This window comes from Chiloscyllium punctatum, chromosome 37 (assembly GCF_047496795.1).
Source record: "Chiloscyllium punctatum isolate Juve2018m chromosome 37, sChiPun1.3, whole genome shotgun sequence".
NCBI classification, from domain to species: domain Eukaryota; kingdom Metazoa; phylum Chordata; class Chondrichthyes; order Orectolobiformes; family Hemiscylliidae; genus Chiloscyllium; species Chiloscyllium punctatum.
The window spans coordinates 12,598,042-12,617,346 of NC_092775.1; the positions used below are offsets into that span (position 1 = coordinate 12,598,042).

Sequence of the window (19,305 nt, forward strand, 5' to 3'; positions counted from 1 at the left end):
TCTGTTTCTGTTGACTGCCAGCAGTTCTTTGATTTCATTTAACCAATTTGATATAATCGGTCAAACTTTGTAATCTAGCTAGGCATACGTTTATAAACGTATGTTTGTTCAACAAAAGGAAAATGTTGGAAAAGCTCAGCAGGTCTGGCAGCATCTGTGAAGAGAAATCAAAGTAAACGTTTTGGGTCTGGTGACCCTCCCTCAGAACTGGTGGTAGCTAGGAAAATATTGGTTTATATGTAGAAGATAGGGTGGGGGGAGCGGGTAAGGAGTAAATGATAGGAAGGGGATAGAGCCCAGATAGAGAGAACAGTTGGACACACAAAGGAGACCATAATGTAGTCTCCTCTACATGCTGTCCTGCTGACTTTAAGGATCTGTGGACCAAGGTCCCTCTCTCTATATTTCCGATGGTCTCACCATTCAACAGGTACTCTCTCCCAAGTGCATCACTTCACAGGTTTTAGGATCAAATTCTATTTGCAATCACTCAGTCCACCTAAGCAGTCCTGCCTATGTTTCTATGTTGCCTAAGGCCTTTATCCCAGCTCTTTAGCACACCGCCAATATTTGTGTTATCTGTGAACTTACTGATCATAACTCTAACATTTATATCCAAATCCGTAATATACACAACAAACTGGCACGGTGGCTCAGTGATTAGCACTGCTGCGTCACAACACCAGGGACCCGTGTTTGATTCCTGCCTTGGGTGACTGTGTGGAATTTGCATATTCTCCCCATGTTTGCTCTGGTTTCCTCCAGGTGAATTGGTTATGCTAAATTGCCTGTAGTGTGAGGGGTCTCCTCTTGGGAGGGTCGGTATGGACTAGTTGGGCCGAAGGGCCTGTTTCCATACTGTAGCGAATCTAATCCAATTGGGGAAACGAACCATAGACTGGGTGACTACTTTGCAGACCTTCTACATTCAGCCTGCAGAACAGACCCCGAGCTTCCAGTTGCCTGCTACTTTAATACACCACCCTGTTCCCTGGCCAACATCTCCGTCTCAAGCTTACTGCAGTGCTCCAGTGAAGCTCAGCGCAAACTGGAAGAACAACACCTCATTTTCCATTTGGGGACCCTACACCCCTCTAGACTCAATATCTAGTTCACTAATTTTAGGGCCTGAACTCCCCCATGTCCTAGTCCCCTACCCCACACACCAGGCCTTGCTATCGCATTGTCTGTCATTACACACTAACTATTACTAGCGACTGACAGTCTCCATTAACAGCTATTCACCCTTCCAGCCAGATTGTTATCCATTCCTTTGTCTGTTCAAGTGTTCTTCTCTCTCTATCTGGGCTCTATCCCCCTCTTATCATTTACTCCTTATCCCCTCCCCTCACCCTATCTTCTACATATAAACCAACATTTTCCTAGCTACCATCAGTTGTGAGGAAGGGCTACTGGACCCGAAACGTTAACTCTGATTTCTCTTCACAGGTGCTACCAGATCTTTTCAGCAACTTCTGTCTTTGTTTCCGATTTACAGCATTCGCAGTTCTATTGTTTTTTATTTAAAGGAATATGTATATCTCTTATGCCTTCTTGTTTTGAATCACTCAGCAGCTTAGGAGCCAACTGTTCCCTGCCCCTGTCTCCATACCATCAACTCAATCAATTTGAGTCATCCTGCCGTCCAACCAACACCTTTTTCTGCAACAGTATAAATTGTTGTGATCATTTCAAATTTGGCATTCTTGTGTTTGTCCTGATCGATGCAAGACCGAAATCTTCTAGTCTCTCTTTTTAGAAATGCTCAGGGGATAAATATTGGCAAGAACACTGGGAAGAGTTCTGTTACTCTGCTTCAGAAAGTACTGTTGGGTTTTGGATGTCCACTCTGATAGGGCTAGCAGCACCTCTGACAATGTAGCACTCCATCATTACAACCCCATTGATTTGTATAGACGATATATTTGCACCCGAGAGAGGTGTTTGAACCTATGACCTTTGTCCTAAGGTGAGAATGAAGTTTCTAATTCAGCTGAAACAATTCTGTTGAAGCTAATTCATAGTGAGAAATCTGTCACATTTATAGTGCAGTGTACATCACACAGCAAGTGACAGTGTATGCCTAGGATGTGCAGTTACTGTGAAAGTTTGACCTGTGTGTGTGCATTTCACATCACTGCCTTCCCCGATGCTTAAAAACATTGCTGTCCCATGCACATGCAAAGTACAATTGACCAGCCATGGTTATCGACAACAAAAGCAGAAATGGCTGGAGAAACTCAGGAGGTCAGGCAGCAACTGTAGACAGAAAGCAGAGTTAACCTTTCGAGAACTGGAGAAAGAGCCACTGGACTCGGAACATTAACTCCACTTTTTCTCCCGGCAGATGCTGCCTGACTTGCCGAGTTTTTCCAGCAATTTCTGTCCTGTTTTAGATCTCCAGCATCCGCAGTTTGTTTTATTATTATGGCTGCTTTTGTGAATGCTATCTCAAAGGTTTATGCTAAAGAATGGTTGATTCTGGTGGCAGTGATGTTGCAAGAACTATTACTGGATTAGTGGTGCTGGAAGAGCACAGCAGTTCAGGCAGCATCCAATGAGCAGCGAAATCGACGTTTCGGGCAAAAGCAACTGGTCGGGTGGCTCATCATAGAGCCTGACAGCACAGAAGCAGACCATTCAGCCCAACCCTGCCTCTGCCAGCTCTTTGAAAGAGCTCAATTTAATCAGCCTCACTCCCCTAATCTTTTCCACACATCCCCACTTCTCATTTATAACGTATTGCCTGTTGTAGACCCTGGTAGCTAGTGTTTGTAATTAAGTCACTGTTTAGTTCTGGATGTAGGTTTGCTCGCAGAGCTGGAAGGCTCTTTTTCAGACGTTTAGTCACCATACTAGGTAACAAACGTCTGAAAATGAACCTTGTAGCTCAGCGAGCAAACCTACATCCAGAACCTCAACCTGAGCTACAAATCTTTTCAAAACTCGCTAACCGCTTAGTTCATCAAACAGGTGATTTGGTGGTGGGTTTTCAAAACCAATCTGTCATTAAGATATTGTCAAATTTACTTTCACAGATCTTTTCAATCAAAACAGACTGTCATGTTAAAATAAATCCACCCCTGCTCACCGTTGGTTCTTTTGTTAATTATCTCAAATCTGTGCCCTCTGGTTACTGGCTGTTCTGCCAGTGGAAAGTTTTCTCCTATCTGTCAAGATCCCTTGTAATTTTGAACACCTGTATTAAATCTAGACAGCAGGAAGGAATTAAATTGAAATGCAGACATATGCAGGCAAAATGTTTAACAGTACCTAAGAATATGACTGAAACTAGAACCGAATTTGTCTTCTCTTTCCCCATCCAGACCCTCTTCCCCCAGAGGTTTCCCCTTTCCTTTGCCAAGATAGAGTTTTTGCTGCCATTCAGCCCCATGATGCTAGCTCATTGCTTTTCAATCAGGATGTCCCAGAAGTTAAGGACCATTCCGAAAGGGAACCAGGAAGCTTGTTCAAGATGTATTTAATGAAAAATAATCATATTAAAAAATATTGTTGCTTTTCCTTTCATTTGTTCAACTTTGTTTTCTTGTTTGTTTCAGAATATGTATGGTGGGAGGGCAGGAGGGAGAAAGGATTACGGTCCTATAGATTTTCATTCTAGGGTTCCTTAACCAAAAAAAAAGGTTGAAATCCATTGTGCTAGCTCTTTCTTACTCCCCCGAGGCTCTCTCCTCATGTGTAAAATTAAGCTGTGAACACAGTGCAAGCTTCTCGCTAAGAAACTCAGCAGTGCGATATTTCACAGGCACATCTCCACGTCCCGTCACCTTTCCAGGCTGGAGCTGTGGCTGAGCAGGAACGTTCAAAGCCACTGGCCGCCTCTCCTACTCTCTTCCCAAAGATGGATTGAGACTCCAGGCTCCCTGGAATATAGCATATGGAGTTGCCAGCAAATCAAAGCGTCTAAAAGGGTTCAGTCGGAAGCATTCCTGGATGAGTGGACCCAGCCTTGAAATAGGAACTAGGCTGTTCAAGAGTGGAACTGGTAAACACTTTTACACACACACAGACACAGACACACACACACATACACACACACAGACACAGACACACACACACACACACTCTAACTGGAATCTCAACTGGATCAACCATATACAAGAGGTCAGAGGGTGGGAATTATCCAGTGAGTAATTCACCTCCCAACTCCCCAAAGCCTGTCTACCATCTACAAGGCACAAGTGTGATTGAATACCCCCACCTGCCTGGATGGGTGCAGCTCCAACAACACCACGGAATTTCAGCTCCCCTCCAGGGCAAAGCAAGCCCACTTGATTGAGACTGAATCCACCACTTTGCATATTCACTCCGTCCACCCTCGCCGCAGAACGGCAGCAGTGTGTACCAATTACAAGATGCACTGCAGTAACTTAGCAAAACTTATCTGAAAGCACTTTCCAAACCACAACATCTGCTGCCAGGGAGGTCAGGGCAGCAGATACATGGGAACACCGCAACCTGCAAGTTCCCTACAATCCACTCACCATCCTCACTTGAAAATATAACACCATTCCTTCACTGCTGCTGGATCAAAATCCTGGAGCCCCCTCCCTAATGCCCACCAGTGTGTATTAACTGTACTGTAGTGGTTCAAGAAAGCAGTTCGCCACCACCTTCTCAGCAATAATTAGGGATGGGCAATAAATGCTGACCCAATTAGTGATGGTATCGTTTTTTTTCAAAGTTCAGAATTTTGCTGAAGAGAACGTCTGTTCTGTCAAAGCTTTACATCTGGCACTCATCAGGACAGAAGCAAGAGTACTCTTTTGAAATTTTGTATTCTTGCCGCAGTCCTGATCAGTGCAAGATGAGAAACTTTAAGACCCTGTTGCTGTCAGTCTGCAGTATGAAGGTAATTAGCAATCTGGTAACCTCTTAAATCCAGATACTCGAGACTCCAGAAATGGAGGGAACAATTGGATTCTTCAGGACTGATAAGTTGGTTGGGTAACAGCATGGAACAATGAAACTTCAGCGATTGGATAGTCAAGCAAATTAAAGAGATTGAATGACCCATTTCTGCTCCCAATATTCTTAAATCCTTGAAGTAATGGTGGCTCAGTACTGAGTCTAGCCTGATTTTCTTTATGTTGATCCACATCTATGAACCATCTCGAACGTGGCAGTGAAAGATGAAGTCATTAAAATAAGATAGTCTCCAAGAAATCAAATCAGGCATTCTGACAAAAAGTCTTTGCTGAAAGGGTGGTGATAATGGAGAATTTGCGAGCCTAAGGAGTGTTTAAAATAACTAGTAACGATGGAATTAAGGGGAAGCTAGAAAAATAAGACTGGAAGTTGGCTAATGTGGTGCCACTATTTAAGCAAGGTGGTAAACACAAGCCAGGGAACTACAGATCAGTGACCCTGATGTCAGTGGTGGGCAAGTTGTTGGAGGGAATCCTGAGGGACAGGATGTACATGTATTTGGAAAGGCAAGGACTGATTAGGGAGAGTCAACATGGCTTTGTGCGTGGGAAATCATGTCTCACAAACTTGACTGAGTTTTTTGAAGAAGTAACAAAAAGGATTGATGAGGGCAGAATGGTAGATGGGATCTAAATGGACTTCAGTAAAGCGTTCGACAAGGTTCCCCATGGGAGATTGGTTAGCAAGGTCAGATCTCATGCAATACAGGGAGAACTAGCCATTTGGATACAGAACTGGCTCGATGGTAGAACATAGAGGGTGGTGGTGGAGGGTTGTTTTTCAGACTGGAGCTCTGTGACCAGAGGAGTGCCACAAGGATCGGTGCTGGGTCCACTGCTTTTCATCATTTATATAAATGATTTGGATGTGAGCATAAGAGGTAGAGTTAGTAAGTTTGCAGATGACACCAAAATCAATGGTGTAGTGGACAGCAAAGGTGGTTACCTCAGATTACAACGGGATCTTGATCAGATGGGCCAATGGGCTGACAAGTGGCAGATGGAGTTTAATTCACATAAATGTGAGGTGCTGTATTTTGGGAAAGCAAATCTTAGCAGGACTTATATACTTAATGGTAAGGTCCTAGGGAGTGTTGCTGAACAAAGAGACCTTGGAGTGCTGGTTCATAGCTCCTTGAAAGTGGAGTCGCAGGTAGATAGGATAGTGAAGAAGTGTTTGGTATGCTTTCCTTTATTGGTCAGAGTATTGAGTACAGGAGTTAGGAGGTCATGTTGCAGGTGTACAGGACATTGGTTAGGCCACTTTTGGAATATGGCATGCAATTTTGGACTCATTCCTGCCAGAAGAATGTTATGAAACTTGAAAGGGTTCAGAAAAGGTTTACAAGGATGTTGCCAGGGTTGGAAGATTTGAGCTAAAGGGAGAGGCTGAATAGGCTGGGGCTGTTTTCCCTGGAGCACTGGAGGCTGAGGGGTGACCTTATAGAGGTTTACAAAATTATGAGGGGCATGGATAGGGTAAATAGACAAAGTCTTTTCCCTGGGGTGGGGGACAAGAACTAGAGGGCACAGGTTTAGGGTGAGAAGGGAAAGATTTAAAAGAGACCTAAGGGGCAACTTTTTCATGCAGAGGGTGATGCATGTATGGAATGAGCTGCCAGAGGAAGTGGCGGAGGCCGATACAATTGCAACATTTAAAAGGCATCTGGATGTGTATATGAATAGGAAGGGTTTGGAGGGATATGGGCTGGGTGCTGGCAATTGGGGCGAGATTAGGTTGGGATATCTGGTTGGCATGGACGAGTTGGACTGAAGAAAGGGATTAGGAGAGCTAAGAGAGGGCATGAAAAATCCCTGGCGGATAGGATCAAGGATAACCCCAAGGCATTCTATGCGTATGTGAGAAACCTGAGAATGACGAGAACGAGGGTAGGTCCGATCAAGGACAGTGGTGGGAGACTGTGTATTGAGTCGGAAGAGATAGGAGAGGTCTTGAACAAGTACTTCTCTTCAGTATTTACGAACGAGAGGGACTGTATTGTTGAAGAGGAGAGTGTGAAACGGACTGATAAGCTAGAAGAGATATCTGTTAGGAAGGAAGATGTGTTGGACATTTTGAACAACTTGAGGATAGACAAGTCCCCCGGGCCTGACGGGATATATCCTAGGATTATGTGGGAAGCAAGAGAGGAAATTGCAGTACAGTTGGCAATGATCTTCTCGTCTTCACTGGCAACGGGGGTGGTACCAGGGGACTGGAGAGTAGCGAATGTTGTGCCCCTGTTCAAAAAAGGGAATAGGGATAACCCCGGGAATTACAGGCCAGTTAGTCTTACTTCTGTGGTAGGCAAAGTAATGGAAAGGGTACTGAGGGATAGGATTTACGAGTATCTGGAACGGCACTGCTTGATTAGGGACAGCCAGCACGGATTTGTGAAGGGTAGGTCTTGCCTTACAAGTCTTATTGAATTCTTCGAGGAGGTGACCAAGCATGTGGATGAGGGTAGAGCAGTGGATGTAGTGTACATGGATTTTAGTAAGGCATTTGATAAGGTTCCCCATGGTAGGCTTATGCGGAAAGTCAGGAGGCATGGGATAGAGGGAAATTTGGCCAATTGGATAGAAAACTGGCTAACCGGTCGAAGTCAGAGAGTGGTAGTAGATGGTAAATATTCAGCATGGAGTCCAGTTACAAGTGGAGTTCCGCAGGGATCAGTTCTGGGTCCTCTGCTGTTTGTAATTTTTATTAATGACTTAGATGAGGGAGTCGAAGGGTGGGTCAGTAAATTTGCAGATGATACAAAGATAGGTGGAGTTGTGGACAGTGAGGAGGGCTGTTGTCGGCTGCAGAGGGACTTAGATATGATGCAGAGCTGGGCTGAGGAGTGGCAGATGGAGTTCAACCCTGCCAAGTGTGAAGTTGTCCATTTTGGAAGAACAAATAAGAATGCGGAATACAGGGTTAATGGTAGGGTTCTTGGTCAGGTGGAGGAACAGAGGGATCTTGGGGTCTATGTACATAGATCTTTGAAGGTTGCCACTCAGGTGGATAGAGTTTGTAAGAAGGCCTATGGAGTATTATCGTTCATTAGCAGAGGGATTGAATTCAAGAGTCGTGAGGTGATGTTGCAGCTGTACAGGACTTTGGTTAGGCCACATTTGGAGTACTGTGTGCAGTTCTGGTCGCCTCACTTTAGGAAAGATGTGGAAGCTTTGGAGAGGGTGCAGAGAAGATTTACCAGGATGTTGCCTGGAATGGAGAGTAGGTCGTACGAGGATAGGTTGAGAGTTCTCGGCCTTTTCTCGTTGGAACGGCGAAGGATGAGGGGTGACTTGATAGAGGTTTATAAGATGATCAGAGGAATAGATAGAGTAGACAGTCAGAAACTTTTTCCCCGGGTACAACAGAGTGTTACAAGGGGACATAAATTTAAGGTGAAGGGTGGAAGGTATAGGGGAGATGTCAGGGGTGGGTTCTTCACCCAGAGAGTGGTGGGGGCATGGAATGCGCTGCCCGTGGGAGTGGTAGAGTCAGATTCATTGGCGACCTTTAAGCGGCATTTGGATAGGTACATGGATGGGTGCTTAATCTAGGATAGAAGTTCGGCACAACATCGTGGGCCGAAGGGCCTGTTCTGTGCTGTATTGTTCTATGTTCTATGTTCAAAGGGTCTGTTTCCATGCTGTACATCTCTATGACTCAATAATTTAGACTTCTATAGCATCTTGCATGACCACCAGATATTGCAAAACCAACTAAATATTTTTGAAGTGTAGTCATTGTGGTAATATGGGAAACGAGGCAGCCAATGTTAGAATTGAACATAAAATCCCTACAGTGCAGATACAGTGCCATTCAGCCCATTGAGAGTGCACTGATCCTTTGGAGAGCATCCCACCCAGATCTAACCTGCTCATCTTTGAACAGTGGGAGGAAATTGGAACACCCAGAGGGAACCCACTGACATGGGGAAAATGTGCAAACTTCATATAGATAGTCACCCGAGGATAGAATTGAACCCAGGTCCCAGCACTGTGAGGCAGCAATGCTAACTGCCGAGCCTCACCGTAGAATCCATACAGTAGATTCCCATAGTTAGAAATGCGATCATGATCTGATAATTTGTCTTTGTGATGTTGATAGAGGGATAAACATTGCTAGCAACTGAACCGTACTCAAGAGAGAGAAGGGAGGAGCGAATAATATTGATATAGTTGGGTGAGGGAAGGCTGATTGATTGAAGTCTGATTCCAGAATGGTCTGATTGGGCTGAATAGTCTGTTTGTGGCTAGAGATTGGGATATTTGGAACAGAGCCTTTAGCATATTCAATGCCCAAGCAGGGAATGGACGCAGAAACTGTTTACCCTGTGTGTCAAAACCTAGAACAAATTAGGGTTTGGCTTCCCACGCCCCTCCTGACAGCATCTAAACTGAGTGTCCCTGGCCAAACTGGCCATAAACAGGTCCAGGCAGCGGGCTGTGGAGGGGGTCATTAGGGTCGATTGCCTGCCCCTCTTCCCCGGTTATGTGAGAGCCCGGGTATCCTTGGAAAAGGAGCACGCAGTGTCCACCAACACCCTGGAGTTGTTCAGGGAGAGGTGGGTGCTGCAGGGAGTGGAGTGCATTATTTCCCCCTCCAACTCTATTTTGATTTAATCCCTGCCCTCCCCTTCACTGTTTGATCACACAGCATTGCCCTTTTGTGAAGGGCAGTGCTTGTCACTGGCCACTCGGGTGTTTCCTATCTTCCTGGTGGTGGAAATTGAATAAAGATTCGTACACCTTGTGTCTCTCACTGTGTCTCACACCTGCACACGCACACCATGGGTGCTGGGGAAAAAATAAGCACTACCGCAGTTAGGTGGGAGTGTGGGGAAAGAGAAAAGAAAAAAAACCAGGAGGGTCAGGGGTTCTGTAAAAAAAATCTAAACTGAGTGTCCTGGCTGAAATCCATCGATTCAGTGCAGAGCAGGGGACTGAGCCTGGGTTCAACTTAGCTTTGCGACTCCCTGCTCATCTGCAGCAGGAGTGTGTGGAAATCATTTATGTTTTCTGAAATCCGAAAAGCCTGAATACTTACAACCCCAGAAACAAAACCCAAGAGCCCTCCCTCGAAGCCGTCAGCTGGACTGAGTCAATTTGTGTCTGTTCAAAAGAAAACTCCAGTGACCAAGAGAGAATGGGAAGTCCTCGAGCAGTTCATTCATTTTTTGCTGTTGCTGAGCTAGTATCTCATGCAGCCAGGAGGAAGATGCTGTCTGCAAATGAGGTTAATATGTTAAAGGAATCAACGTCTAGACTCCAGGGCTGATTGGCCAAGGCGTTATGGAAGGGGGCATGTGTTTAGTGACATCACATATCAACCAGGTCTTGGAATGATATGTATTTGTGACGAGGAAGACAGGGGAATCTGAAACTGGTCACTTCGGCTACACACACAGGACCCATCTGGGCTCCATCTGCACTGCAAGGTCTATACTTCCTAATATTTACAGGGAGGAGGGAGGGAAAAGGGGGAATTTTTTTTAAAAAAGAGGCTGCTATTTGCTTCTCAATGGCTCACAGATGTGAGACTGAACACATGCTTAGCATATGTAAGGCAGAAAACAGAGAAGCTGGTAACAAGACCGCATTGAGGAATGAAAGCGAGCGGTGAGGAGCAAGACTGACTCTCTCCCTCAGACATCTCGATATTCAGGGGAATATCTTGACATTTTTAAGGCAGCTCATTCTGCCTTCGGGGATCCGACGGGGAGAAAGGTAAGCCTTTAAGTCTGCAGTCCTCCCCGCGGGAATCTGCCACTACTTCTGGCCGTTTCGAAATGCTTTTTGTGCAAGAAAAATTGTATAAATTTACCAGCAATTACCTGTGCTCGTAAATAATAGCGACGGAGTTGTCTCAAATTTGACTGCATGGCGGAGGTTGTCAAAGTGCTCAAAATTATTCATTGTTGTCGGGCTGTTTTGTGTGTGTATTATCTGTGTGTCTGTACGTGTGTGTATGTATATCTGTGTGTGTATATCTGTATGTGTCTGTGTATCTGTATATCTGTGCATGTATCTATGTGTGTATAATATGTGTGTATTTGTGTCTGTGTGTTTATCTGTGTACAGTATATCTGTGTCTGTATACAGCATTATCTATATGTGACTGTGTATCTGTGTATACAGAATATCTACATGTGTCTGTGTATATCTGTATGTGTGTGTATCTGTATATCTGTGTGTATCTGTATACAGTATATCTATATGTCTGTGTATCTGTGTATACAGTATATCTATATATGTCTGTGTATCTGTATATCTGTGTGTACAGTATATCTATATGTGTCTGTGTGTATATCTGCATGTGTCTGTGTATCTGTGTGTATATCTGTATGAGTCTGTGTGTACGTTTGTATCTGTGTGTACAGTATATCTATATGTATCTATGTGTATATCTGTATGTGACCGTGTGTATATCTGTATGTGGCTGTGTGTGCCTGCCTGTGTGTATCTGTGTGTGTTGTGTGAGTGTGATGCTAATTAAATCTCTCTGTATTCTAATCACTTGGTAGATGCATGGTGGGGGTGGGGGTGGGGAGAAGAAAGCTTAATCCTACCGAGGATTTGAATTTTTTTTCTTTCTGCGGCTCCGTGCCTGAAGGAGCTTGTATTGAAGGTGATTGTGCAGAGCTGTGTGTGGTTAGATGGGGCTGTGTGAACCTTCCCTCTGCTCACTGTCTCTGTGAGCGGTGCGTTCCTGCAGTGTGTCAGCATCAGGGAGTGCTGGGTGGGGGGTTTGTCGAGGTGTCAGGGGGCTAGGTGTGTGTGGCGGTACAGTGTGTCAGACAGTTGCCTGGGCAGCAGAGAGGGTGTCCCGCGACTGATGGATCCCTTTGCAAATTGTTGCAGTTTTCTAGTCAGGCATGTCCAGTGAGAGGCCCAACTGGATGGGTTTCCCCGTCAGTGATAGCTTATTCCCTTCCAGAATTGGCTGTTGCTTGAGAGAGAGAGAGCACATTGTGAACTGTGTGATATTCCAGGTCAGTCCCCGTGACACCGACTCTGGGAGCAAGCTGAGGACACTGGGTGCTTTGGATGCTTTGTAATCTCCGTGCATTCCCCCACCCCCATGAGGGGCTTGAACCACCCATTCCCTTCCCCCTTTCTCCTTCGGCTGTAGAACCCGCAGCACGGGAGGCCATTCGCTCCATTGTCCGCCTGCCGGCTCATTGAGGAGCGCTCGCCTTCAGTCCCACATCCATAACCCTGACGTTCCACATTTTCAACACCATACCCACTCCCCGAGAGCACCGTTTACCTTTAGCAACCAGGAGAAAATGAGGACTGGAGAGGCAAGGGTCGAGAAAGAGTGGCACCGGACAAAATACAGCAGGTCAGGCAGCTTCCCAGAGGCAGAAGAGTGGGCGTTCCTGATGAAGGGCTAATGCCCGACTCTCCTGCTCCTCAGATGCTGCCTGATCTGCTGTGCTTTTCCAGCGCCACACTTTTTTACACCAGTTTAAGGGTTTACAGGGATATGGGCCAAGTGCTGGCAAATGAGACATGTTGGAAGGCCGTATTATGTTAGTTGTAATCTAATAAGGCCGCATCCAAGAAACTTCAATTATATATTCTTCAAAATTCACATTTTTAAAAATTGTGGCGGTCAGTCTGTGAGGATTATTTCGTTGAATTTTGTTATACTCTCTGGTATTTTAAATACATTCATTTTAAGATTAAAATAAAAGTAATAAAGGATGAAAAAACATATTAATAAAAAATAAAAGATTTGTTCTGCAAAATTTGGATTCATTCAAAAGGCCACACACAATGGCCTACAAGGCTGCAGGTTCCCCATCCCTGATTTTGGATGTCTAGTTGGCATGGACGAGTTGGACTGAAGGGTCTGTTTCCCCGCTGTACATCTCTCTGACTCTGTAACATTCAAGACCCTGCCAACTCAGACTGGAGGACTTTCTCCTCGCCCCCTCATCTAGAATGTAGGTTCAACCCAGTCAGCCCCCATTTGGAGATCCCCTTGTTTTTGTGCTGTTGTTTCGGGGTTGGGTTGTACAGAGGAGCAGAGGTGGACTCCTTTCTGCATCAAGTACTACAAACATTTTTCACAACCGCAGAATGCCCTCGAGCATTCTGCTTGAGGTGCCGTTTGGAATGCCCTCACTGTATCTCAGAGGAAAACATGGAGTCACCTTTGTACACGGCAAGATCCCACAAACAGCAATGTGGGAATGTTCAGATAATCTTTTTATTCACCTTTTCAAAAGGGGACATGAATATAACTGGCAGCATTTGGTGCCCATCCCCAATTACCATTGAATCAATAACTGACTGGCCCATTTCATTGGGTAGTGAAGAGTAACCACATTGCTGTGGGTCTGGAGTCAACTGGAACAGCTAGGAGAGGCAACATTCTCTATAGCAAATCAGGCAGGTTTTAATAACAATTCATAATAGCTTTATGATTGTTATTATTTGTATTCAATCCCAACGTTTAAGAATCAATTTGAAATCTCACCAGCTGTGTTGGTGAGATTTGAACCCACAACCCAAGGACATGTGCTGCCTTTGTCTGTTCTTCCCCCTTTCAAAAATGTTGTTGTTTTCCAAAGTTCCAAAACTGGCATTTGGATGGGTATATGAATAGGAAGGGTTTGGAGGGATATGGGCCAGGTGCTGGCAGGTGGGACTAGATTGGGTGGGGATATCTGGTCAGCATGCACGGGTTGGACTGAAGGGTCTGTTTCCATGCTGTACATCTCTATGACTCTATGACATGGGATGCTCTGGATCCCCAGTCCAGTAACATTCTGGCTGTAATGGTTTTCAATGAAAACAAGACCCCTCTGACAGCTCAGTACTGCATTGGTCTGTCAGCATGGATTTTTTCTGTACACACCTCCATTCACAGACTCAGTCAGATTACTGCCCAAGTATGTAGTCTGCATGTAGCTCATGTGTTTTATGACTGAGCCGAAGAATTAATTAGAACAACATAGTGTCATAGAGATGTACAGCATGGAAACAGACCCTTCGGTCCAACCCGTCCATGCCGACCAGATAAATCAACCCAATCTAGTCCCACCTGCCAGCACCCGGCCTATATCCCTCCAAACCCTTCTTATTCATATACCCATCCAGATGCCTTTTAAATTTTGCCATTGTACCAGCCTCCACCACTTCCTCTGGCAACACGCAGTGCATTGTGTAGCAGCCAGTGCCATGTCCCTTTGCAAGCTCTTGCTTTCAGTTGCTTAAACAAGCCAATGAAAACCTTTCCTGCAGTGCGTGCAGCAACATCTAGATCATACTCCACAGGCAGTATCAGAGTTGCTGCAAATTACCTTCGTTCTTCCATTCTTCACATTGCAACTCTTCAAAAGACTGTTGTCAAGTAGGTAATGAGACTTGCTGCCAAGAGTAATGCCCCACCTGAGAATGGCAAGAGAGGAGTGTTGCAATTGGGGCAAGTGGCAGGAGAATGGGGTTAAGAAACATATCAGTCATTCCTGAAGAAGGGTTTATGCCCGAAACGTCGATTCTCCTGTTCCTTGGATGCTGCCTGACCTGCTGCGCTTTTCCAGCAACACATTTTCAGCTCAGTTAAGAAACATATCAGCCATGTCTGAACGGCACAGCAGACCCGATGGCCGAATGGCCTAATTCTGTTCCTCTGTCTCATGGTCTAATAATCGAAGTGGCCCCCGGTCAGAGGGCTGTTGCAGAGTTAATCAGGTCAAGAGAGGTTTGTCCATGCACTTCATATCACTGTAATTGTAGCCTATACATCTAGACATTGCTGGTAAGAAGGTACTAGGTGCCTTGGAGCAAAGTGTCAGGAAGACCAGCACTCTTGTATTGAAGGAGCATCAAGAAGAGCTAATCAGTGAAGATTTAATGGCCTTTCTTGTCACCATGACCATAACTCTTTGTCTCCAATCTCCAGTCTAAATCCATCCTAGATCTCATGGGTCATACAAAACTGTGCGAATGTCAACCTGCTAATTAAATGAGTCAACATGAATTAGATGCACCCTTTGCTGTATGACTATAACCTCCATGACTGGCAAAGTGCAATAGTCTCCATTAATGCAATAAATTTTATTTAATTCATTCTCAAGGTTTGGGTAAAGCCAGAACTAAAGGGCCTTCTGTGTTGACCCTGAAAAAATAGCTGTCTTCATGTAACCCCTTTACATGGCATTGCATTGAACTTACACAGTTCGGAAACAGGCCATTTGGCCCAACAGGCACTTGCTGATGTACTCCCATCTGTACTTCCCTTAGTCCTATCACAGGGCGGAGGGGTAGCACAGTGGCTCAGTGGTCAGCACTGCTGCCTCACAGCACCAGAGACCCGGGGTTCACTTCCAGCCTCGGGCAGCTGTGTGTGTGGAGTTGGCACGTTCTCCCCGTGTCTGCGTGGGTTTCCTCCGGGTGCTCTGGTTTTCTCCCACAGTCCTCAGCACCGCCTTCCTAACCTGCAATCTTCTTCCTGACCTCTCCGCCCCCACCCCCACTCTGGCCTCCTATCACCTTCACCTTAACCTCCTTCCACCTGTCACATTTCTAACGCCCCTCCCCCAAGTCCCTCCTCCCTACCTTTTATCTTAGCCTGCAGGACACACTTTCCTCATTCCTGAAGAAGGGCTCATGCCCGAAACGTCGATTCTCCTGTTCCTTGGATACTGCCTGACCTGCTGTGCTTTTCCAGCAACACATTTTCAGCTCTTTTCTCCCACAGTCCAAAGATGTGCACATCAGGTGAATTGACCATGCTAAATTGTCTGTAGTGTTAGGTGCATTAGGCAGGGGTAAATATAGGGTCAGGGTGGGTTACTCTTCGGAGGGTCGGTGTGGACTTGTTTGGCCAAAAGGCCTGTTTCCATTCTGTAGGGAATCTAATCTACCCTTCTGTTCACACATTCTCCATTATATGCAGTTAAGTGTCAATCACTAGAACTGGAGACTTTGTCTGCCCCCCCACCTCACCTTATGGAGGCATTTCTGGCTAGGCCAGAATTTATTCCCCATCCTTAATTGCCCAGAGGCAATTGAGTCACATGTAGGCCAGACCAGGTAAAGACAGCAGATTTCCCTCCCTAAAGGGCATCAGTGAACCAGATGGGTTTTTTCATGACAATCAACAATGGTTTCATGTCTTGGCAGGATTTGAACTCAGCTGTCCAGAACATTAGCTGAGTCTCCAGTTGAATAGTCTAGCAATAAACCATTAGGCCGTTGCCTCCTGGGAATGGGGGCACTGGAGCCACATAATGATAAGATTCTTTTCTGAAAGGATGATGCTTTCTTTCCAAATAATCTGGCTACTCTGTGGTGACTTGTACTAATACAAGCTTTTTATTTTTAAAGTTCACATAACCGAGCTACAGTGCCCTCATTATGTGGTGGATCTTGACTTTGTGGAATAGTGTAATATGAGCAATAATTAATAGAGAGTTTATTTACCAATTCCCCTTTTTTCCATTGAAGTTAATTTTCTATCATCTACTTTACAGTTGCTCAAACTGCTGCCTCTACCCAATAGAAATTCAGAATATCTTCTATTTATGTAATTTCATTCATATTAGGCAATGGAATAGTTTGAAAGTGAATCACAGTTGTAGTGTAGGAAAGAGCAGCCAATTTGTGCACAGCAAGCTCCCACAAATAGCAATGAAGAGGTAAACACTGATTGTAATGTTAACTATTGGTGACCCTGCATGCAATTGTTTAGACACCAAGCCTTGGAATTCCATCACTGCACCACTCCAACTCTCTGTCGTCCTTTATAACATTCCTTAGAATCTACCTGGTTGATCAAGTTTTTGGTTCCCTGATCTAATATGTGGCTGGGTTTCATATTTTGCTCGGTAATTAATCCATTGAGGTGCTTTGGGACATTTAATGACTTAAAAGTTCTGTATAAATGCAACTTGTTCAGTTTCACCTCTGAACAGTCAAAAGTGCTGACCTTGCTATTAATCAACAAAGGTAGTGATTTTGGTTGGAATGGAGTCTAGAGGCCTCTGACTCCTGCTGTGTTTATGTCAGCACTGTCTGCTCTCAATGTAGCAATTCAGTTGGTACCGCAGTCAGCAGTGAACAGAGGCGAGTGTGACTGTGTGGATTCAGGTACAGTGGCCTTGACAAGTCTATGGTCTTGACGCCATGACACAGATCCCTTAACATTGCTGATGTTGTTACTTTTGAGTGTGTACTGTACAAGGAATAACATGTCACTTCCATCATTTGGTTTTAGTGGAAGCAGGTCAATGACCTTTAATGGCCTTTACCCTGTTCTCCAGCAAACTAGACTCTAATGCAAAGCATCTTGTCAATTGTTATTGATCTGAGGAAGCTTCCACTATAATATCTATTACTTTCTCACTGCTTTGCACTTTTAAATGTCTCTTTCTTCTACCTCTGTAATGTTACCTATTTCTACCCTGTTACTGACCAAACCCTCATCACCAGTAGATTCACCCATGCTTGCTAGTTCCTTCACCTTCTCTTCTCTGGTAATTTCAACCTGCCCCGAACTCCACCATACTTATGATGCCCTCTATCCCTCACATGCTATCTGTGTGCATCTTGGCATCTTGTAATTCAACCATTACATTTAAAATTCTGATCTTTGACTGTTCCTTCCTGAATTGGTGGCCATATGCCTCATCTGTGTGTGTGTGTGAAGCCTTGGAATGGTTTCAGAAAAATTCTTCACTGTGACCATCTAAGTGCGTGTTGGTCTATGTATCATAATCTTGCGGACGTCCATGAATGCATTTAAAAAAATCACATGATTATTTTCCAAATGATTTTGGTACTTATGTTGATATCTCGCTGCAAAAGGGGGTGAAATTCTACAGGGATTAAGATGAATGAAAGGCATCTACAAATTCTTGCAAATTAATTTCAATACAGTGCCAACGCTGCTCCCTTATTCTACAGATATCAAAAGAAGGCAGTGCACTTGCTTTACGTAGTTAACAGAAAGTTTCTTTTTCTTTTTTTTCCCCTGCCAGTACGTTGCTGTAGTACAGTGTCTGTGCTACTCTGCCAGCAATCCAAGGTCCTGGACTATTGATGTCGAGTATGTGAGTTTACATTCCACCACAATACAGTCGATATTTGAGTTCTCAAGCTGCTATAAATTCAGTTTGAAAAATCAGTTGAAGTGATCGTGAAGCTCTGGGACCTCCCCTCTCCATTGCAGACCCTGATGCCAGACTTTTCACAGCCCTTGACCCAGAGATGTGCTTCCCTCCTGTATATCCCTGCCACCATCGGGACTGCCTATCTCTATGTCTGTAACATTACTCGACCCTGCCCTTACCTGTACTCATTTGGTGCTGTAATCCAAAACTCACACCCACCTGCTCTAAATTGCACGTGGAAAATAGGAGCAGGAGTAGGCCATTCAGCCCTCTGAGCCTGCTACCCCATTCAATATGATCATCAAACTAAACACCCTGTTTCTGCTTTCTCCCCTTGTACTTTAATCCCGTTAGCCCTAAGAAACATCTCTAAAGGTAAAGTCACAACAGTTTTACCAGATCATAGGACTGCTCTTTCATGAGAGAGAGAGTGAGACTACTGGTAGTGGTTTGATCTGAGAGTCACCGTGCCTCAGGCGAGTGGAGAGGTTGAGAAGGAGAGCCTTTCATGGTAACTTCAGCCAGTACAGGAAATGAATCTACGCTGTTGGCGTCACTCTGCATCGCAAAGCAGCCATCCAGCCAACTGAGCTAACCAGTTAGAGAGAGCCTATCTCGATTGGAGAAGGACGGAGACTTAAGATGACTCTATGTGACAAATAGGGGGACATTTCAGAGTATTTTAAGAGCCAGAAATCCCCAGGGCTGTGTGGAAAGTGCAGGAGAATAAAATAATTAAACTTTTCACAAAACGTGATGGGCTGAATGGCCTCCTTCAGTACTGTACCATTTTCTGTCCTGCCTAAATGGCCAGCAACTGCCTTTCAGAAATGACTGGTTTTATGTGAAGTGCTGTGAGGTTACAATATAAATGCAAATCTTTCCCGGATCAGACCCCTAGCTGTGCAAGGTATTGTTTGGTTAAGAGTACTCTGAGGTTGTTAACATTTTTTGCTAACGATGGGCATGGCCACAAGATGTAGGAGTACATGTCCTGTGAATGATCGTTGGAAGAATGTGAGCAGGTTTCCTCCCAGTTGTATTTTGCCTTCTTCATGTTTTTGTTGTTTAACGGGGAATGGAGTGGGTTTGATGGGAGACAGCAAATATTTTCCTGGGTTTGATTGTCCATTAGCAGTTGGAAAATCACTGGGCTGGATGTTAGAATTACAAGCGGACTGTTAACAAAAGCTGTTTGCTTTTACCAGATGTTCCCATTTCACTTTATCTCT

The 19,305-nt window shown here is 44.8% G+C and overlaps 1 protein-coding gene across 9 annotated transcripts in view; it reads left to right on the forward strand.

Moving 5' to 3' along the window:
* The window catches only part of LOC140462871 (protein CBFA2T2-like), a 171,811-nt gene that overhangs the window by 43,794 nt on the left and 108,712 nt on the right, over positions 1 to 19,305 (forward strand). Inside the window, exons 1-2 of one of the 9 annotated variants that reach the window (XM_072556279.1) lie at positions 10,323 to 10,673; positions 17,942 to 18,013. The exons of 4 other annotated variants lie outside the window; for them this stretch is intronic. Coding sequence is in view for 2 of the 5 variants with exons in the window: in XM_072556277.1 (XP_072412378.1) it covers positions 18,003 to 18,009 (7 nt within the window). In the remaining 3 variants the exon portion in view is untranslated. Of the gene's footprint in view, positions 1 to 10,322; positions 10,674 to 17,941; positions 18,014 to 19,305 lie in introns of those variants that run through there. 4 more of the 9 variants (XM_072556276.1, XM_072556278.1, XM_072556277.1 and 1 more) reach the window with 4 other exon arrangements.